The following is a 23,139-nucleotide window of genomic DNA, read 5'->3' on the forward strand; positions in this document are numbered from 1 at the left end:
CGCCGGCCCGTTATCAACTGGATCTCGCATTCGGGCTAATTAATCTGTTCAAAGTAATCTTCGGGATTTTAGCGGAAAGTTCATGACGTTTGCCTTCAAGGGTTTTACGTATAAGTGGTGCGCGTGCACCGCGGGTCAAAAATGTGAAGGTAATACCGGGACTTCCTAATTAACGGAGAAAGGTAATATTATCCTGCAAAGGTTTACCAAAGGTATACCGTGAACGTGGCGGGTGGGTGGGGGGGTACAAAAAAATTTATGTATAATTACTCGCCGCTCGACTTTCATTATGTCGACCGAAAAAAAAGTGGTATCAGTTTTCATGTTCGTGAATTACGATCTTTACTTTTGACGAGGGTGCGAGCTATATTATTTCCAGCGAAAATATATTTCAGCGAGAAATAATTCACTTTCAAGCTAAAAATCCGCAAGAATTCGAAGAACGAACAGAAATTATTTGAAAACGATAAACGGGAACGCGCGGAGCTTCTCGTGGAACGAAATTTCCCGAAAAAAAAAAAAACGTGAATCGTCGGGCGTTGTATTAAAAATATGATTTACAGGGTTTCGAACGTCGGGAGAATCTGAAAAATGTATTCCGTGGATGATGAAGAACAAGCCCGGCGATAAAGCGCGGCCCTTTACATCGTTTCCCTGAATTATATACAACGCCGGTTGTAGTGCGGCGTGCCAGTTTACGAAAATGTTCCGCATAAAATTACCCGGTGAACACGTAGCCGACTTCGGTTGCGCGCCCCGTGGGCTAGGGAAAACCGTGCTTGCCTCCCTGGAAGAAGCGTGTTCTTCCCCCGAATCATGAATATCTCGAAGACCGCATCGTCCGCCGTTCGCGGCAATTTATGGCCAGCGTGGCCGCTTAATATTTACAACGATTTGTTGTCGGCCGATGAGAATGGCGGCGGCCAGTCGGCATCGCGCACGCATCGAAAAATCCTCGCGAGTATCTCCCCCTGGTCGCGGCTGGCTAATTAAATTACCATCCCGCGGAGCATCATCCAGCATCGGAGGCACGATTTTTGAGAACTCGGGGCGAACTTTCGCGCGATTTGCATCCGAATTTTCGCCGCGGCGAAGGGAAAAAGGACACCACCCCTTTCTGCAACTTCCGGCGAGTTTCCGGTGTTGAGAATCTAGTTTGGCAAACGTCATTCCTCTGAGAAGAGGGACAACTGTCTAATCCAATTTATTTTCAACGTTTTAAGACGAAAATAGTATCAGTTTATTTAAAGTAAATAGCAATTTCAGATAATGAATTATTCCGTTGCGTTTTACTTTAAATGTAATAAAGAGACTTCTGTTTAACGAATCGCTATATTAACTCTTTCCTGAAGCAGTTCATCCTTCAGAGATTTTTCCTAACAACGACTCGTCTTTCAGAAAAATTACCATTCAAGTCGCCTAATTCTTGTACGTAGTCCAGCGTGCGAGGTCTGAAATTTCGTCGGAAAAACGTAGGGAGGTTCGAACGTCGTGGAGTAGGCGAAGAGGGTGCAGGGGTCGGCCAGAAGGAGGGCAGGGCGGCAAAGGACAAGTCGAAGGAAAGAAATAGCATCTCCGACTGCTCTAGGTGGCGAGGGTAGACGAAGACGTATCGATTATCTCCCTCGACTTTGCGCAAACGAGACCGCAGTGGCGCGAAAGTACGATCGAAGATAAAGCCACGCTGCCGCCCCTCCCCTCCTCCCGGCAGAGCCCCCTTTTCAACCGTCGCGGCCGGACGAGAAGGATGAAATCATGGGGTGGGGAACGGTTGAAGACGCTACCCGGGCGTCTCTCCTCCGCCCTTCGGGGAATAAAACTCCGGGGACGACTTAATCATCGATGGGCAAGCCTTCCGCTCTGCCCCCCTCTCTCTCTCTCTCTCTCTCTCTCTGTCTCTCTCTCTCCTCGTTCTCCTCGTTCCGCCGTCCCTCCACCGACGAAAGAATAAAGAACTGGCGCACCGCCTAATGATCGTGAATCCGCCGCAAAAAAAGAAACGAGGCTAACAGGCGGGGGTAGGGGGGGGAGGTACCCTATAGAGCCTCCTAAAGAATTTTTGTTGGATGGCCGGAGACAAATCAGCCATTCCGCGGCAGGATGTTCCGGGTAAACGTCGATTTCCTGTCGGACGGCGTATCGTTAACGAGGGACATTCGTACCGATTGCAATCTGATTTCGTGGAAGTGTTGACTGAGCTCGGCAAATAGGCTTTGGTGCCGCAAGCTGCGCATCGATCCCGATCGCGACGATTCTTATTCGATTTGCCCTTGCTCCGCCTTTTGTTTCCACGGTGTCCCGTTTCGCCGCGACTTTTCACCGGATTTATGGAGAGCTGTTTTCACGTAGGTGATGCGTAACCTCGCTTTCACCGACTCGATGACTATTTTATATCGGAGCGAAACCGAAAATCGTAAGATAGATGCCGGTAAATTGTTCGGTAAAACTGTTCGCGTGGTTTTCATGTAAAAAAACTTCCAATATTTTGTTGCATGTGTGCGAAGCTGTCGCGACATATAATACTGTCTCTTTTATTCTATTTTTTTTTACATGTCAAGCATATTTCTCTTGACTCGTCGTAAAAATCCATGGTCGGGTTAGTTATATTTTACAATATTTTTCGATTTTTCCGAGGTTAATCAAATCAGGAGGACATAGTAGCTTTGTATAAAAATTAATTTCCACGCTGTGTTAATATTTCGTTGTAAACTCGTCAGTTTCAAAACTGTGCAACAACAATTGATAATTCGTAATTAACAACTCTATATATATTTCACAAATGTAATTCCCTCGCACGCGTTTAGAGAATGCAAAAAGTTCGACGCGAATTTTCTCGACCATATTTTCTTCATTTCTTTTTTTTTTCGCCTATCAAGAACCACCGATTAGTTATCGTCGGCTTAAAGCGTTGAAAACAGTAATACAGTATGCTGATCGTATAAACGACCGTGCCATTGAATTGATTCCCCGGCAAATTCTGCACAGGCTTCGCTGTTTTACATGGCGAATAAAAATGGTCGCGTTTAAGATGGCGCGAGTACTGGAAGTTAATGAACAGTCGTCAGGTGAAACGTCTATCGTTCCCCGTAAACTGCGTGGCGCACGCAGCCGCGGCAACGAAACCCCTTCACGCGACCGTGCAAGATAGCTCTGGGCGCTGTTGCGTTCGGCCTGCGCCCGAGCTATAACAAGGGGGGCATTTCGGAATTTATTGCGGCGATGGTGCACACGCGCTCGCCTTTATGTACATATTCCCGGTTGCCGAGAATGTCGATATCGGCGCCGTCGCTCCTCATTTTTCCGACCCCGTTGCGTTTCTTCTGTCGAATTACGCGATACCCGGCATTGACGCCAAAGAAGAGAGGAAAGTGGAGGGAGGGAGGGAGGAGAGCAGAAAATTGGAGAGAAGGGCTGAGGAAGGAGAGTCGGAGGAATAAGGATGGATAAATAGGTGGAGAGAATGAGGGAAAGCGATAGATGGAGAAAATGAGAGAGAGAGAGAGAATGGCAGAGTGAAATAGAGGAAGAGAGAAATAGATACAGCAAATGGGGAGAACGGAGGGAAAGAGAAGAGACGGCGAAAATGAGAGAGTAGGGCAGAGTGAAGTAGAGGAAGAGAGAAATAGAAATATAGGTAAAGAGCGAGCAAGAGAGAGAGGGAGGGAAGAGAGCTCCGGGCACCGAATTTATCGAATTTCTCCTGGGACCCGGCTAGTAGAGCTGCTTCGACGCTCGAGATTCTCGACGGCTGCTGTAACATCGGCGCAGCACGACGTCCGAACGTAAGAACATCCACTGACGGTGGGAAACTTAGGATATAAGTGAAACACATAAAAGAGCGCGGCGTGAGACCGTCGAGTCCCTCGGAAAAAAAAAGAGTGGAAAGAGGGGTGTCTCGCGAAGATCAACCGTGGTAGACCCTCGCAATTTTTCTGCGGTTAAAAGTAGAAGGAACCGGCCACTTCTGGCGCTTCTTACGAGTCCGGGATATCGTTGATCTTTTCACTTACGCGCAGCGCGATGCTACAGAAAATCTAGAATTAATATCGTCAGGGAAAAACATCCACTTGGATTGATTAGGGTGATGGAGCGAATTACTGTCTAATGTATTCGCTTTATATTCTGTTATTCTATTTTCTGTTTTGCTCATTTTTTAAATAAAAATTTAAATATGTTTCATTCGATGAATTCAAAGTTAATTACGTTGGAAAAGAAACCTAAGACACGGTGATTATCTAAAACGGAAGCGAATAATGCGACAATTATATTCCGACTGAATATAATATAATAGGAAGTTTAAAGTTCGAATAAACGAAATCTTGTCCTTATTGTAAAACAGTGTAATGCACCGGCGTTAAATAATTGGCATGTTCGAGCGAGAGCCAGGTCATCCTGGATTTTCTCGGCGACCTCGAGCGGTGTCGGGGCGCGGCGGTCATGCATTACTCAGCCCCCCGATCAGTCGAACTCTGGGCCGTCCCATATAAAGCCCGAAGAAATCGAAGGTTTATAAATAATGTTAGCGTTGACGATGTCGGGATCGCCTCGCCGACCTAACCCCGTCCATTTTAGGACCTCGGTGCCGCGGTATTAAATTCCTATTATATCGGTGCTGAGTGGAAGGCAGGTTGTGGCCAGAGGCAAGTATAAGAAGAAGAAGAAGAAGACGGGGTGGGGGAGGGCGAGGGGCGCGTGAGTTAAGGGCGCAAGAAACGAAAGGCCCCCGGAGCCAGGGGTATAAGGTATCGTCTGAAAGGAAACTCGATGGCAGTCGACTCCCACTTCTCGGCGGGTTTTCTTCGACCTCCTTCATACACGCTGGTTCTACGACTCCGCGTCTCGTAGCTACGCTTCCGGCTTTTCTTTTCCCTTCTGAAAAGAATGCCGACTCTCTTTGGCGGTCCACTCTGCTTGACCCCGGCCGCCGATCGATTCGGGATTCCATCCGGTAACGTCGCGGTTTACCCGCCGCGATCACGGTTCCGAATTAGTCGAATTCTTTCGAGTATATTTTTTTTTATTCAAACTCTTTCAAATCTTATCGAACGTCTGTTTTATTGAGATTATAAATCGGGTATAATATATTTTGTTCGAATTCGTCTATTTCATTCGGCTGTCGTTTGTCGCGACGAGCGCAGACAATTCTCGTTCCGCGCCGCAAAAGCAGCTCCGGCAATAACGTAAAACGAACGACCGCAGCGAAACTCGATTTGCTCACCCGAAAGTTTCTCTCTGAAAAACCACGAAAAGTCTGACTCTATCGATTCGTAGGAAGCAGGGGGAAAGCAGGCCCGACAGTCTCCGCGGTTCGGACTCGAATATACCAGAAATACTCGCTAAAATGCCCTGTCTCTCGATGCGAGCCGCGTCGCTAAACGAGAGAAACAATTCGTCCGCGGCGGCTGTTCTTTTATGAATCGACCGAGGCCGGTCCGCTGAATAATTCAGCATTGTTTACAGGGATCGAGCTATCCACTCTAATCGAAGTTGCGTCGAAGTCCGAGGAGCTTCGGTCGTGTGGCCGAGAGGGGCGGGGAGGAGACGAAGAGTCGGAGCTTCGACTTCGTCGCAGCTTTCGCGGCCGGGTTCGAGACGGTTTTCGAATATTTATGACCGCGGGTGCAATTTTTATCGAGCTGGAACGCCGCCTGGAACATTGTCCGACGAGCGTCATCGTTATCGTCCTGCGGCCGACGTTTCCGTTCCGAACGAGATTTTCCGAGATCCACTCGAGGAAGTTCCTCGGCCCGGACAACTTCCGCCGGCCGAACGGATTCTCCTCTCGCCGCTGTTATTCTTGCGCGACAGTTCGCCGCCGTCCGCGGAAACCCGGCTCCTCTTTTTACCGATTTATAATCTCCCCAGGAATCTCAATGCCCGCGCGTTAAGTCCCGTAATTATATCGCGTATTACGCGGAAACTTTTACCAAAGGCGATTATACTCTTTCTCGCCGTCCTGGATGACGTCTTAACGCGCTTCCGCCAGAATTCGTCCAAATTTAATTCGAATGGAATTCACTCGTTCGCTCGAGTATCATTTTATTCCTATTCGCATAAAGAAAAATGTAAAAAATATTTCTCCATGTTTTATCCATTTGTTATCCTTTTACCATCCTTTTTTACTCTTCAGATTTATTTGGAAGTCGTTAGAACGTACGAGATTTATACAGCAGACTATACAGTAATTATCGATAATTAAATTCTTATGTTACGTTTTATTTTAAGGTGAAATATTTATTAGAGCTTTTAATATAGGGTTCGATTAAACGTAATTATCGATAATTAAATTCTTATGTTACATTTTATTTTAAGGTGAAATATTTATTAGAGCTTTTAATACAGGGTTCGATTAAAAATTACAAAATGGTGGGTAGTACTCGACGGAATCATTTGTAGAAATAGCGGCACTTCGTTAGCAGGAGTATTTGATCGGAAGTCGTGGAAGAAATTCGTCGTCGCCTAACCGCGATAAGCTAATTGGAATTTAACTCGGCGGAGGAACACCGGGGTCACGTTCCCAATGGAAAAGAAACGCCGTGTCCGCGTTTGCGGTAGCGACGCACACGGGGGTGGCAGCTAAATTTCAAGGTGCACGTAACCGGTTTACGATTCTATCGGCTAATAACCGGACGCCGGGGCAATTTCGCTTTGAAATGGAACTTAAAAGCCGCGAAATAAGAAGTCAAAGAATAACCAGCTTCGTCGCAATCAGTCATGAGTCTCGTGCCGCGAGAGCCCCGGCCGTTACAAAATTCTCGTCTCGACATAAATCATTCGGTCGCACGACATTCGACGATCTACCTAACAATAGAACCGAACCTGTCGATAACGATATCGTCGGGCAGTCTCTCAAAAATAACTTCTTCCAGCTGTTCTACGAAAACCGAACTATTCAGATTGGTAATAGACATGACGGATAAATTTTTGAACGGTGAACAAGTTACTATGTTCATACATAGCGAATTCAATTTGATTCTGTTCAATTAAAACCCTCGCGGTGTGTTCTCCTAGAAAATTATTGAATAAATTAAAGACAGCCAGTGTTTAATCTACCTTAAAACAACTTCTAAGCTATTTTATATAGATTTAATTGTAATAGATTTCTAACGAACATTTAAATTCCAGATGACTTTGGAACTCAATTATAATCAGTTTCAATAGACACAGAAATGATTACGGATTTTTATCACACTTCCAAATAGAATATTTAATTATTACAAACGTTTCTCGCAGACTTAAATGGCAACAGCTTTTCCGTGGAGATTTAAATGCTACGTACTTTCGGCAGAAATTTCAAACAGATTTTCCAGTGGCAAGAAAAATACACGGTAAATGTTCGCCGCAACTTAACACCGCATCTGCCGCATCTATAAACGCGCAGCAAAGAAAATTCTGAAATGTTGTTCCAGTTTTTTTCCGGTGACGCGAGAAGAATTACGAGCCGGGGTACTCTCGGAGCAATTAATCGCAGGCTCGAAGATGCGCGCGGCCCACCCCCGCGGAGCTCGGTCGGCATAAACCCGAAAAGTTTCGGGGTACATTTTCCGGGATATTTGCTCGCGGACCGGGTCAAGAGGTTGGCCGCGCGAGGAAAAACCGGTTCGGTTAAGTGTAACACACAGAGTCCCCGAGGAAAAAAAAAAGCGTTTCTCTTTACGGGGCTGCAACAATCCCGGGCCGGGTTTGGAATCGATATCCAAAGCGCATCCCGCAACCGCACCCGTGTGCCCGTCGTTTCCTCCACCTCCGCCTCCTCCACCTCCACCTCCCTCTCCCTCCCCCGCCGCTGTATATTTCAACGCAAACATTTGTCGACCGTTTTGACGATGACAAAATGTTTTCCCTTCGTACGCCGGCTGCATTTCACCCATAAAATTCCTATCGCCCAAGCACGAGACGGGGAATGCCCCCGTGAAAAACGTTTCAGTTCCGCGCCGTGTTGCACGGCCGATTGCTTCGTACCTAAAAAACCATCGACAACAAGGAACTCTCTCTCTCTCTTTTTTTTTTCGTTTCGTCGCCGGATAATTCGTTTTTCGCCGACTATTTTTCACGCGACCCCCCCACCCCCCCCCCCCGTCCCACCCTCGCGCGCACACCCGGATTACATCCGCCCTTTGTAGATCCCGCTGGAACGCGAGAGCCCGGTTCCATTTAGATCTGTCAACGTCCGCCAATGGGCTTCAAGTGATTAACAATGCCCGCCCGTAGAATTTCATTTGGGTGTTCATGGCCCGTCGTCAGCGCGGCCCACCCCCCGTCCGATCGGCGGCCGCCAGCCTCTCCTGCCAGCGGCAAGTCGCGCGGGGAGGGCAACGTTTCTAACGATTTAATAAACGGCTGGATCTTTTGTCGCGAAACGCGCGTTCTTGTTACCTCTTTGTTCTTCTGTCGTTCGCAAAAGCCCGCGCCGCGCGGTTCATTCGCGCGATTACGCGGACCTTTTTATATCGCTGGCTGCCCGTCGTGTACTGTATTTGTTCCCCGTCGGCGTCTCATTGTTCGAAGGAGAAAGGATTTATTTATTAATTTTTACTTGTTATTATCTTCTGTTTGGTAGGATTATTTAGTTATCGTTGTCTTTCAGTTGTTGATAGTTTTACTTGTTACTAAAGGGTGTCCGAAAATTCGCGCAAGATTTGAATTTTGCGCCATTTGTGCGGTAAAGTGTTGCCAACCAAAAAAAAAATACAGAATGTCAGCTGACAGTTCAGGGTTATTAAAGATGGAGCACCACACAAAATACTATACAAATCAATAAAAAATTTACAATTTTTAATTATAAATCTGTGTTTTCTATCAGAATTACTTCTTGCGTGAATTTCGGGACACCCTTTAGTTATTTAATTGGAAAAGAAAGGAAATGTCGGCGTCGAGGTTAGATTTCTAGCGAAATAGGCCAGCGGTAATTATGTTGGTCGATTACGGTTCTCCTGCCTTCGTCGAAATAATCTAGGAACTCGGTTAATTAATCACATACTGTAATTATTACAGTCATTAATGCCACCGCAATTTGTCGTATTAAATGTACTACTAAATACGAGGGTTGCTTTCGTGCGTCATAACATTGCGAAGAAAAATCGCAGCCGAGTCTCCTCTATTCTCTCTTTAATCAAAAACAGAATCCTTTGGAATAATTTACAAATTTGTCACTTTATGATACTAGGAAATTTTTAGTATAAAACAGACGTCTTCGGAGGCGCATAAAAATACGAGTCGACCGTGTCGTTTCGAGAAAGAGGGACGGAATATCGCGTCGTTCCGTAATAGGTGCCTTTAGCTCGGTTCAAGGGTCGTTCCTCGAAGGGAAAAGAAAAGGAGCGTCGGTGACAGAAGGGTGAGAAGGTGGGGGGAGGCAGTGACAGAGAGCCGGAAGTGGCGCGCTCTGGGAATATGGCTGGAATTTCGCCGGAATCGGAAAGCATTCCCACTCTTCCGCGTCGCGACCGCGGCCCTGGCCTGTTCGGGGAACCGCCGACAAAACCGAGAGCATCGTTCCTCCGTGCTCGTAATTCGTCTGACTATACGGACCAGTGTATCCGGCTGTTCCAAGTTCCTGCTCTCTCTCTTTTTCGATCCGCGGCATGATAACGTCGACCTCGTCGACGCGCAACCGTTTCGAAATCTATTCCGCGCGCTGACGATTATTATCTAGCGATCGTCGGGTTTTTCGACGCCGCCTGTGTTGGCCACGGATATACGTCAACCGTCGAATCTCGACGGACGGGTCGCGGCACGCTGAAATCAATCCGGCAAATTGGCGTTTGTTTAACACCCGATATGATGCAACGGCGGCCGCGTAGGGTTGATGTCCCAATTATCGCGCGCGTTCCGATTGTCATGCGTTCGGATTAAAATCGCGTGGAAAAAGGGAAGCGCGCGTAAATTGACGATCATTTTTATCATGTTTATCTCCGGTTGTTTCGCTTCTTTCTGGTTATTTTGCTGGGTTTATGATTAAGGGGTAGAAAAGTAAATACAGAAATTACGACTCAATTGCGCGAGAGAAAAATCATATAAAAATGTTCCCCATCTTTCAATCACTGTAGCAAGGTGTACACGTTCGCGGGCGAGGCGAACGAGACAACGACGAGGCGGAGTTTAAATACGCTGTTATTATTCCGGAATAACCAGCGCCCGAATGGAGCGACCATAACTGAGCGCGGGAGGGTTAATTAAATTCATCACCGGAAGAAAGTCCGGGCGGCAGTCGATGAGAGCGTCGCCCCCTGCGAGAGTCGCGTCTTATTTCAGCGCAGTCTCGAAAGTTTCGACGCGACGCGACGCGACGCGGATGCAACGACACGGTTGCAACGCGAGCTGGCACGACACGGCGCGCGCGCTTGCGTTGCGACGCGACGCGACGCGACGGTTTGTCATTATGAAAAGCCATTTCGTGCCAATGCAATTACAAGCCGGGGCATCGCAGTTGCACCGTGTTGCGGGGTCCGCGCGTATTTGCGTTTTAATGCGTGCGTTGCCCCCGCGCCTGCGAACCGTCCCCGATTTCCATCGGCCGCCTGTCTGAGTGGCGATTCAGGCCAAGCAGAATCCCGGAATACCAATGCGCTTCTTAATCGATTATGCATCCGTCCGACGTCGACTTCCAGCTGCCACGGGCCACTCTCGCGCCGCACCGAAAGAACGCCGTCGTACCAGATTATGGCAGCCGGGAAATATTTCCAGGATTCGATGGCTACTATAGCTGTCGTTAAAAGCGAGAAGGACGGTGATTATATAGTATAGCAAATGGTTAAATGCTCAAATATAATTATATATAACTATGCATAATTTTATAAATATATATAACTATGCATAATTGTATAAATATATATAAGTATGCATAATTGTATAAATATATATAATTGATATTGGGTTGGCGAATAAACTCGCAGAGCATTTGCATTAATTAACAAACCGAGTAATCTGTTCGAAAGCTCTTTCTCAGCTCTAAAAATCTTTTAAATTCTCTTTTTTAAATGATTTAATTTCTCGCGATGTTCTAGGCTTGGAAATGCAATATCCTAGTGGCAAACATCGCAACGTACCCCAAAAATGGGGCGGTCGATACTTTCAAAATTCCAGAATAAATACTAAAATAATAATAAAATCTTGATTTCTGAATCGCCGCAAATAGCGAATAAAATGAAAAATTCTAGCTAAAGAACAGCTTCTCCCCCCACCTCCGAGCGTTGTTTAAATAAACACCGTTTTTTAGAACACCGTGGAAAATAAAAATACTGTCCAAGGGATGGCGACTCCGTAATGAAGAACAAATGAAAAACGCTGTTCCGCCTTTTGTCTGTTCGGTTTTCAATTTTAGCGTGAAAAGTTTGATATAAGGCAGCGGCAGAGGGGGAGGGTGCAACTGACATAATAATAACCGGGTTGTGTCTGCGAGTGTCGGAACTATATAAATTGTAGGTCAAGTGACGAGCACCGGATACTCAATTACGGGCGACGACAGGCTCCAATTAGAATAAACGCCTCATTAAAATTTATTAAACTTTCTGCCCCCCGCGCCGGGTTTAATAATTGCACGCGTAATGGTAATAACAAGAGACAATGCTGCACTCGAGGGGGTGAATTTATTCTTCTTCTATTTTTTTTCCTCTCAGTCAGCCGAACACAATGAGGAACAGCGAAGTTTTCTTATCGAGCATTGATCTTCGAGCAGTTCTGAATGAAAGGGCGAAGGGCGGAAGGGAAACGAGAGAGAAGAGCGTTTTCGTGAATAGGAAGCCTGGGTGAAAGTAACTGAACCGGTTTGTTATTCTAGATCTTATAAATAGCGAACGGGGTGCGCTGGATTATTATTAATAATTTGCGACGTTTTCACGTGGGCGTTCGGCGAGTTCGTGGCGTTATTAACGCAGCCGCTCCATTGACGGTGGGGAGATTAATATAACCTAGTGCTTGCGTGTTCTGCGGCGACATTTACGAATATCTTGGACGAGAGAAAATTCTCGTTTTCGACTTTTATTTTTTAATTTTTAATTTTTTTTCTTTTTAGTTTCATTTAACCAGAAACGTATTTAGTTTAATAGATTGGAATTCATTATCGTGTAGACATGGTCGCATTATCTGTACTCACGTTTTTGTATCGAGGCTGAATAATTTATGGTAAAGTGGAGCATTATTTTTATTATTCATTAATGCTGATATTTATTTTATTAATATTGATCGGCAGATTTATTACACGATTGGAAATTTTTATAACGTTTGCATTGACATTTTCGTATTAAGCAATTCATACTGCGGCGGAGCATTTCTATGTTATTTATTAATATTGATTGCTAAATTTATTATCCAAATGGAGATTTATATATCCTTTAAATTCACGTTTTCATATTAAGGACGAGTAATTTATATCAAAGTGGGGCACACCTATATTATTTAACCGAGGATTAATATTGATTAGGAGATTTATTAGCCAAGTGGATATTTTTATACCCTTTAAATCGACACTTTTATACTAATGAAGAGCTCATATCGATCAGAAAAATTTCTTTATTATTTAACCGACGATTAATATTGATCGGTAAATCTATCGTCGAAATGGAAATTTTTATACCATTTAAATTCACGTTATTATATTAACAGCTCGAAATTTATCCTCGCACGAGGCATTCCTTTGTTATTTAAGGATTAGTATCGTTCGATAGAATCGTTCTCGACTGTCCGAGATTTCTATATTATTTAATAAATTGCAATTTATTCTCGGACAGACATTTTTCATTGTTAACGAGAAAAAGTGGTGATAAAAGAAGCCGGCGAAAAGCTATACCCGTTCAGAGACAATGGCACGAACCTCTCGCAGAAGTTCATCGATGGAATACCAACAATAATAGGGTAATTAATTATGTAGGTGTATTGTGCGACCTTTGCGTCTGACAAACAGCGAGTACTCGAAGTAGTAGAGTAGCCACAGTGATTTCGTGGAACTGCATACCTTGTTCGAAACAATGCCGCGGCGGCACGTGAAATATGCATCGATGATGTATGTAATAGCCGCGATTCGAAGAAAATCGTCGGGGAAATAGATTTCATCGGGTTGGCGCGCGCATCGCCGACAATAAAGCGACCGGTATACTCGTAAGAACCGCATTTATATTTATGCAAGACAGCGGGAACGTCGTTGCAAAAAGCTTGCCATTGGAAACTTGAAATCAATAATCAATTTCTTTTTTTATCACAGTCGACACGTTTCAAGTATTCAATTTGCAAGCTAATACGGTGTTTTAATAATTATTTAAGGGTGCTTAAGATTGTGTAATTAAGGTGCTATTAATAGCAATTAATCAACGGATGAAAAGTAAAATGATAATAAAAATTAAAATCAGTACTCCAGAAATAACTAAAATTTAATAACTAAAAATTATAAAACGTGTACTTAATACGCACAATAAAACATCGTAAATAATAAATTAAGTAATTCTAAGTTCGTCAAAAAATTACCAGCGACTGCAGTAGAATTAAAATTCTAAAACAATAGAATAATAAATAAATAGACACCTCCTACAATTTTAGTACAAATAAAAGACAATTGCAGCGAATTATGAACTATTAAAAAATCCTGTATTTAAAACCCAGATTGATTTTCATTCAAAGTTGACGTCGCATCGAGACAATGTCACTTCGGCGTCGCTTCAATAATTTACGCATCGAATTGTTCCACATCGTTGACAAAAGTTGCGCTTGTAGCGCGATGATTTTGCGTCATGGATCGCTGTCCCGTCCCGAACCCGCGGAAGAAACGCGAGCACATTTATCAATCCCCATAAAGCTAAACTTTGCGCATTCCTCGCTCAGGCCGTAGCTAAACGCGCTCGCGAGCGCCTGCGCTATTGATCGACGCATAATCCACGGATCCATCCATCACGGTCCACTCGTTGATAGATCGTGGACGCGAGGTGCCCCGGCCAAGGGACAGTAATAGTACGAATCAATTACCTGCGCGAACTTTTAATGCGGCGCGTATTCATCAACGCGCTGCGCAAAATAATTCGTTTCGCCAACGTTGGCATTCGTCTTTCATTCCGGGATAAAAATCCTTCGCTGCGAAAACCGTGATTCAACTTTTTAATGCAACTGTGCCGGGGTGATTCGGAATTTTTAAGCAGCACGGAGAATTTTTATTAAATACTTTCACGGTCGATATTAAATGTTCGAGCGATGTCTGTTAACAATGTCATCACTGTTCCGACAGTTTTTGTTGATTATTTCGCAAAATTTGGGAGAAATGATTTGACTAAGTCGAGCAAATGTTTGATAAAATATTTATAACAGTATAATATTTAATTTCGTAAAAATAAGGTAAGAGCGTAATTATTATTGATATAGTTATATAGGTGTAATTATCATTGACACAATTAAATAGGTGTAATTATCATTGACATAATTATATAGGTGTAATTATCATTGACATAATCATATAGGTGCAATTACAATTGACATAATCATATAGGTATGATTATATTACACCTTGACACAACTCTAATTATAACAAATTAAACGAAGAATTATCGAAACGATTTCGCTCGTCGAATTTCGATCGGAACGTATCGCCGACAAACGACGGTAATATCACGCTAGATAAATTACCATCGGCGCGAATAGGTAAAACTCTGGAGCGCGACGATTTCCTCTATCGAACATTATACTCGTATCATAGGACCGCGGACGCGTTACCGCGTTATATCGGAATCTCTAGGCTAACACGATATCGCAAATAGCAGGTCAAATAACATTCCGGCGGTATTAACGGAATCGAAAAATTGTTCGCGCAATATCCGTCCTCTCGCGTGGGCGCGACTGAACTATAACAAGCGCCGCGAATATAACAGTTTTCGGTTAGCATAATTGAATATTAGAGAACAGCACGCGGACGAACGGCGTCGAGCAAAGCCGTAATTGTCCGACGATACACGAGGCATTAAATTAAATCGAGCGTCTCCCGTGCGCCATAAATTCGCGTCTACCGTGTCGGAAAATTGAATCGGCCGATCGAGGCGCGCGCGGAAAAATTGATCGGTTAGGGTGGTTTCTGCGCGCGGGCCGTAAACAAGGGGGGAACGCAAAGAGACCGGCGCAGGATGAAAAGTCTGAATAGATCGGCCACCGGGCTATTCAGCGTCGGACTTTCCTCGATGGGATCCTACGGGGGCCGGGAAATCAATTGATCGCCGCGGGTAGCATCGTCGAATCCCGGCCCGCCACAAAAGAGCAGCCGATGCTTGTAACCGAGCATTAATTGCGTCGGCCGGATCGGCGAAATTAATCAAAGCCGCGGCCGCGTGCTCGCTTAATAATTACATCGGCCTCGCCGCTAATTGCTGCATCGAAAAATGGTATAAGTTTCCGCGGTTGTATTGGCCGCGATTAACCGGGTGGGGGGCCACCCCGCGCGAGCGCGCGCGCGCGCGATCAATCAACGTCGAAGCGAATACTTATCTCTCGCGGCAACGATATCCTTTCCTCGTCTATTAATCACGCTTATCGTCGTCTTCTTTTCTTTCCGATAAAGCGAGAGCAGTGCGAGAGAAAGCTAGAGAGAGAGAGAGAGAGAGCGAAAGCTAGAGGGAGAGCGAAAGCTAGAGAGAGCTGGAGAGAGGAGGGGGCGAACGAAACACCGGGCCCGCTCAATACCGGCGCGATTGAAACTCCAGAAAACATACATAATTGATAGGCCGTTGCAACGTTGCAGCGTTCCAGCCTGTGTGCACGCTCTATGCATTAACTTATCTCGCGGCCGCGGCTTATCGCCTCCCCCGCCCCCCCTCTCCTCCCCTCTGCACCCGCGCACGTAATAAACGATCATTACGTGAAATAATAAATTCGTGGCGATACCTATCGGGGGGGAAAAAAAGGGCATGCTGCCTCGTTGTACACAAAATTAGCTTGATGGAATTATCACTGGTCGCGTTACCTGTCGAAATTCCGCCAACCCCTTTCACGTTTTTACCCCTTTCGGCCTGGCGCGAGAATTTACTTCGATTTCGCCAGACGTGCGCGATGGGATTTATTAGTTATTATTTATTATTCGGAAGATTCTAGTACAGGAAATTATTGTATAGTATACGTTGTATAGGAAATTGGAGACCATAATTGGCGATACTAATCGAGTAAAAAATTTCAGAGGCATTTGTCAGAAATTAAGGACATAGCTTTTTAGAAAGGATTATAGGGTAACGGGGCTGACGAATAATTATTGTTATGCCTAGGGTTTCCCTTCGGACACAATTAACTCTACGTTCACCGAATCGGATATGCAGCCTTTTTGTTCGTTTGTTCTGTTTACTTTAGCGCAAAAATACTGTCACTATTTTTTACTCTCTCATTCGATTTACACTTTAATAAAAGCACTGTTACGATTCTTTATTGTCTCTGCCGTATTTATTTTTCAATAAAAATACCGTCACGGATTTTTTACTCGTTTATTTAGGATATCTCTGAGCGACAAATTGGATACGTTTTATTCGATAAATATAACGTCAACTATGTAAATAAAGCAAAGAGCAGAGCGATTGGTCATGTCTCACAGTATTTGACACTTTTGGACAGTTTAGATTATAATTTTTACTAGAATATTGCTTCTTGGAAATAAATAAAGTAATCAAGAGTGAAGAAATCACTGAATGGCGCTTTATAAATTTAAATTGTTAATCCTCATCGTGCACGGATTTATCCGAGGCGCGTCGAACCCACGCGCGTTGCGAACATTAAATCAGTGGGCGCCAGGGCGCGTGGTGGTCGAAACATATAGTAATCGTCCGATCGATATTCGAGCGATCTAAAAATAAAACACTTTGGGGAAGTAAATAAATGGAGCTGCTGGTTTATAGTCGGTGGGGCGCAGTTTACGGGCAGCGTGCCGCTCGCGTCCAGAGAAATGAATAAATCACGGATACGTCGCCCGCGTGTCATCGTCAATGTATCGCGGAGTCATTGTTCCGTGCTGCGAGCGTATCGGAGCGCCGCCGTGGAAGAAATCGCTTACGCGGAGTCCCGGCGTTCCAGGAATTCATTTAACGAACCTATTTATATTCCCGGCTATTCCGCCTATCCGATCTATTTAAACGAACGTATCCTTGCGCGGCCGTTTCAGCGCGATGCGGCTCGCATTAAACCCGCGATGACTGCGAAACAGGCGCTGGCTACGTGCAATGCTCTGTAAGACGTAACCGAGTATACAGAGTGTCGCAGAAATCACTTGCGAGTGAGAATGAGGGGTTCTCGAGGTCATTCGAAGCAACTTTTTCCTTTGCGAAAATGTTCTACGAGGCTTCGTTTACGAGTTATTAAGGAAAAACAGCGACCAATGAGCGGCGAGATCAGCTAGCGCCAGTCGTCTCGCTGTCTTATTGGTCGGCGCTTTTTCGTTAATAACTAGTAAACGAAGCCTCGTGGAGCATTTTCGCTAAGGAAAAAGTTGCTTCAAATCACCTCAGGAATCCATCATTTCTGGCGCGTGACTTTTGGAGCACTCTGTATTTATACAGTATGTACAAGAGTACAAGTAAACAACGTAGATACCTACAGAATAATATAAACGACCTTAAGAGGAACTATGACCCTCGGAGATGCTTCATCCTTATCATTTATCATCGTCGATAATAACCAGCTACGATTACTCGGATAATGTCGCGCGAGCCGCCCAGTTTGTCTCGTTGCCACGGTTAACAGCCTAACAATAACAACTTTAACGTTCGCGGTGGATCGGCGAACGTTGGTGCGCGTACTCGCGGCACCGTTACGGAATCATTGAAGTTCCGAACTATCGGATTCCTACGTCGTTCCGATAATATTCCTCGGAGAGGGGCCACGCGAGTGCTTGCGCGCTAATCTGTTGCCTTTGATCATCGCCGCTGCTTGCGAGAAGCCTTGATTAACCCGCTGCGCCGCCCAAAAAGCCGGCAACGCGCGAGCCATTATTCCAAAATCATTACTTATCTGTGCTGCGAAACGGAATTTATGACGACTGTAAATTCGAGCTCCTTGCTGTTAGTTTTAACCCTTTCGTTACGGGTGCCGAATATGATCGGAGTCCGGGCGACGTGTAGGGAGCATTTAATATACTATATAAATATTGGAGATCACTGTCACGAGTCCCGTCAAGCTCGTGTCAAAGTTACATGTTACAATAAAAGGGTTAACGCTAGGACTAACGAGCTTTAAATCGCATAGAATGCAATGTCGCCTCTCAGGCGTCTCGTTAACAGAAAAAACAAGGGAGTCTCGACCCTTCCGGTGCAAGTAGACGCGCGTCGATCCTAGCGTGAAAGTAAAAAAGAGAGTTCCGTTGGCCCGCGACGCTCGCGAAAGCGTTCTATTAATTGAAGCGAACTGGGGATGCACGGAAATCAGGCTCCAACTTTTCCAGTTCGCGTGACGCGCGCGCGCGTGTGTATCGGTAAAGGGAAAATGATTGGAACGGGGTGTTCGTCGGCGCAACACACGCGAGAGCATTATATTAATTGAAGCGCGGGAGTAGGGGGTGGGATGGATGGAAATCGCGTTTCAGCTTGCCCACGTTGGCAGTGTGGACAGGGTTCTTTGACGAGACAGCGGATTCCCGGGGCGGCTGTCTTCGGCCCCATCTAATCGTCCGCGGATACGGCTGTTATGCCCCGCGTTTGCGAGAGTGGCAAACGAGCGGCGTTCCGCGAATTTGAATGGTTCAGCGTAATAACGAACAAGCAGCGGATGCATTTTTGGCATCCGGCCCATCCGCGGAAATATGGAGTTGGCAGGGACAATGGCCGATTTCCTTTCGCGAAACTCCCTTTTTGCGCTTTCGTTATCCGGTTTCACCGTAATACACTTCTACAGCGACGCGCGTCGCGACGAGCATCGCCGTTCGTCGTAAATTCATGATCTCTGAAGTAATACTGTTTCCATCATCCAGGATCTCTAATATTTTTTAAAGAGTATACGTAGATGTTAGAGTATATATTATGTCATATGTATATAGAGTATATTTAGAGTATAGAGATGTATATAATGTCTAATATCTTTTTTAAAAAAAATATATATATAAATAATATGCTACTAAGGCAAAAAATTGTTTCGCCAAGTTTTAAAGACTACTCCGCCAGCCACAGAAATATTTGATATTTACTCCGGGTAAAATGCATTCGTTATAAACCGCAGAGAAACAAATATACCGTGTGCTACGGAAAAACAATTTTGGATTCCGAATTGGAGATGTCTTCGAGCGGAAAGGGTTGATACAGAGTGTATCATGTTCCACGGAATTCATTATAAAGTTCCAATGTACCATCGGTGGGATTCGCTATTGTTTGCGTCCCGAAACAATGCTTCATTAGAGCGAACGTTCGAACGGGTATTATTTTAATTAAGCATTATTCATTTGCAGCAAGAACCGACTCGTTGAAACTGTCTGCTGCTCTCCCCCTTTTGCCAGGAATCTTGTTAACAGAGTTGCGCACGCGAAGGTATCTCTCTGCTTCCTTTTCGGTTCGTATAATCAGCGCTCTTAATATCGCGGAGTGTGCCCGCCGCGATCTGCAGGGTTGTGTTTTCATTTAATTCTATCACGGAGATTGTCACGTTGTTGCGTCGCGAATTCGATTGGATCGAGCGCGTGTCGTTCGAGTTATGGAAAACAACTTAGCCGTGGACTCGATTAACGCTCGCGAACTCGTGCGATTTACCACGACCCGTCAACATTTAATATTTAATATTTAATACTCAGTACTCGATATTCAGTGTTCAGTGTTTAATATTCTATATTCAGAGCTCAATACTCAATATTCAATAATCACTGCTCTATACTCAATATTTAATATTCATTATTTAATACTCGATACTCAGCTTTCAATATCGAATACCCAATACTCAACTTTTAATATTCGATATTCGATACTTGATATTCAATATTCGATATTTAATACTTAATACTCAATATTCGATATTTAATGCTGAATACTCAATATTCGATATTTAATACTTAATACTCAATATTCGATATTTAATACTCAATATTCAATATTCGATATTTAATACTGAATACTCAATATTCAATATTCGATATTTAATACTGAATACTCAATATTCAATATTCTATACTGAATACTCAATATTCGGTACTCGATATATTAAGAAAATAAAAAAATTAAAGAAAATGGAATATCTACTACAATACAGATACAAGTAAAATTATTGCAAAAATAGGGTAACCAAGGGTGGCACAGTAATTGAACTACTTGTCCTTGTTCACAGTCCCGCGAAAGGACCGGTGGAATTCGTTAAAACATCGGACATCGTTCGACCGTGATAGGAACACGACGTTAATTTCCACGGCCAGGCGAATCCGAAAGAATAACGCTAGAAAACAATTGCGGCCGTTTGACTGCGCCCGGCAAAGGGAGTGGCGCGACGTTAATATCCGCAACGTCGCTCGGATCTATTGTTAAACAAAACTGGGCGCTCAAAGGGGTAGCCAAAGAGAGAAAGAGAGAGAGAGAGAGAGAGAGGGAGGGACGGCATTTTGAACGCGGAAGAGAACAAAAACGGTTTTTTTGATACCGCGTTCCCCTTATTATAAAACGCCGAAACGGTGTCAGCCGGCGTGCGTAACAATACGTTCCCCGCGACGCCTGGCCCAGATTCGCGCGAACGCAAGAAATTCCACGGATGAATATCCCTCGTCCCCCCCCTCTGTGTGCGCTTGTTATGAAATTCTTGCTGCGAGTAAGCGCGCCTATGCTCCCCCCGGCAAATTTAGTCCTCCGCGCTCGCGCGCGGCTTATTGCTTGTAAAAATGCGAGAGACGGCTTAATTCGTTTACGAGCAAGACATTTTTACGGGGCGAGAAAGTGAGAACTGTCGCGCCGTTCCGCGAGCCATTGTCGCGTTCGCACCCTCGTAAACAACCCAAATGAATCTAATATTTTGCGACGCCGCGCCTGCGCCACTGTTTGCTTTACGATCCGGATTCCTAGGAAGCTGCGTATCGTTTCCGAGCAGTAGAAGAGACTAGCATTGGTCAGACTCGAGAGATGGGCTCGTCTTCTGATCAATAAATCTATTTAATTGACAACTAAGGGATTGCGGATTTTGTCAATAATTTTTGTCTCGATAACGTGTTCGAAGCGCCTGATTTATATTGTTGTTTCGTTGCTTGGACTTTTATTTTTAATTCAGTAAAAAAATTCTATCGATTTGGTTTCGTTTTTATCCCAGTTTGAAAATGAAAAACCAAGGCGCACCTTTCGTTGTCACAAACCAGAGGAGTTATTTCAAATTTACTATAAAATCGACTTCGAGTGTAAAAGGTCGAAGTTGCGTGGATGCTGGCGGACCCCTAAATCAACGCCGTCTAATATCGGCGACACGGGGACGGCGCGCTCGGTTTAATATATTCAAAAGAATCGTGCATATTCATTCCGCCAAGGGCGAGGATAAAGTGGACGAGTGGCTGTCACCCTGTTGCACCCAGCCTGTTACAGCTGAGTCAGGAAGATAATCCACCCTCCCCCGAAGAAGACGCTTTCTCGCCGGTGATCCCTGAACTCTGGCGCGCTGTACGATCGAACGTCATAAACCGGGGGCTTCTCCCTTTCCGAAAATCACGTATATATATATCCGTGTACGCGGTTACACACGGAACGCTAAAAATAAACCGGCTATCCGGGGGAAGGGGGGTGTGTGTGTGCGCGACGGTGTGTGCACCCACTTTATCGCTTTCCATCGATTGGCCGTTTCCTCCTACTATTCCGCGACGCGTTGTTCAAAGTCCCCGCGAATGAGCCCACGGGACAACGATACTCGATTCCACCGAGCGTTCACATTGCCGGAGAAAGTAATTGCTAATTACGGATCACGGTGGAGGAGGGTCCTGCGACGTAATGCAATTCGTCCGGTCTCGATTTTTCATTCGCAGCGCAGCGCGATTTAAAGAGCCAAGAGGAATTGAGCGCACCGCGGTATCGAAAAAGAAGAAATGTAACAAAAGTGTTTAATCCTATTTGGTGCTTCTCTTCCGAGGCTTTCGCACTTGGTCAGTTGGTTGTTACGAGTAGAATTGTCCGAGCGATGATCAGACGCTGCCGTCTGATGGCCATGCCGATGTTTTATGTTTGTTCGATTATTTGTAGCAGATTTTACGAGCCAATGATAATTGGGTATAATGGACCGAGATTTATTTCTTTGTGAATTCAAAAATTAATTCGAATAGTGATTCGAGTGCAGAGGGTTAAAAATGTCTGTTCTAGAATAATTGACAAGGAAGAATTTCCATTTCATTCGAATCGCCTACCTTGGCGTCCCGGCTCTTCATCTCCTGTCGCTTGGGCACGGAGCTCTCCCCGTCGGCGTAGACGAGGTTCCTGATGAACCCGTTGAACCTGGGCTCGAATATGACGCTGGGCAGCGCGAGCAACGTGAGCTTGCTGTTGTACCAGCTGGGCATGCCGCCGACGTACACGTCCGAGTTGCCCGGCAGCTTGCCGAACTCGAACTCCTTGCCCCTCGACGTGGACACGGCGCTGACGCCGTCGACGGTCAGGGTGGTGTTCTCGTTGCACCTGGTGATCTGCACCTTGTGCCAGTGCCCGTCGCCCAGGTCATGGCCGACGGTGACGATCTGGGCGCCGCCGCCTAGGTTGTACCTGAGCCTGAGCGCGCTCTCGACGAGCTTCGCCTCGAAGAAGTCGTAAGTGCCGCCGTCGTCGGTGTAGAGTAGCAGCCCGTTGCCCTGCTCGGTCTTGAACTCGAACTCCAAGGTGCCGTTCAGTCCGGCGTTCCACTTGCGGAACTGCGCGTAGCTGGTGGCCGAGCCCTCGAGGACGAAGGACAGGGCCGCTTGGCCGAGCAGCAGCACCACCAGCAGAGGCAAAATCTGGGAATGCATGGTTGCGTGCGCGCGTGTGTGTGTGTGTTGGTCGTCGTTGACACTCGGGGACCGTCGCTAGATTCTGGGCATCAAGAGCGTTTTCTCGGGCGACAGGCTCTCTCTCTCTCTTTCTCTCTCTATAGCGGTCCTCTTCGTGAAGCAGGTGTGCGCGAAGCGATCCGGTTCTCGGCTCCCTCGGTCACATGACACACCGTAACCGCACCGTGGAATCACTGGACCGCCTCGATCATCCGACTAGAACTCACCCCGAGAGCTGCTCG

The 23,139-nt window shown here is 45.5% G+C and overlaps 1 protein-coding gene across 1 annotated transcript in view; it reads right to left on the reverse strand.

The window, feature by feature from the left end:
- Window positions 1-22,876, reverse strand: part of Nrx-1 (neurexin 1) — a 371,741-nt gene extending 348,865 nt beyond the window's left edge. Inside the window, 1 exon segment of the mRNA XM_078182335.1 lies at window positions 22,283-22,876. Coding sequence (XP_078038461.1) covers window positions 22,283-22,876 — 594 coding nt within the window.
- Window positions 22,877-23,139: the final 263 nt, after the last annotated feature.

Source organism: Augochlora pura, chromosome 1 (assembly GCF_028453695.1).
Source record: "Augochlora pura isolate Apur16 chromosome 1, APUR_v2.2.1, whole genome shotgun sequence".
Classification (NCBI taxonomy): domain Eukaryota; kingdom Metazoa; phylum Arthropoda; class Insecta; order Hymenoptera; family Halictidae; genus Augochlora; species Augochlora pura.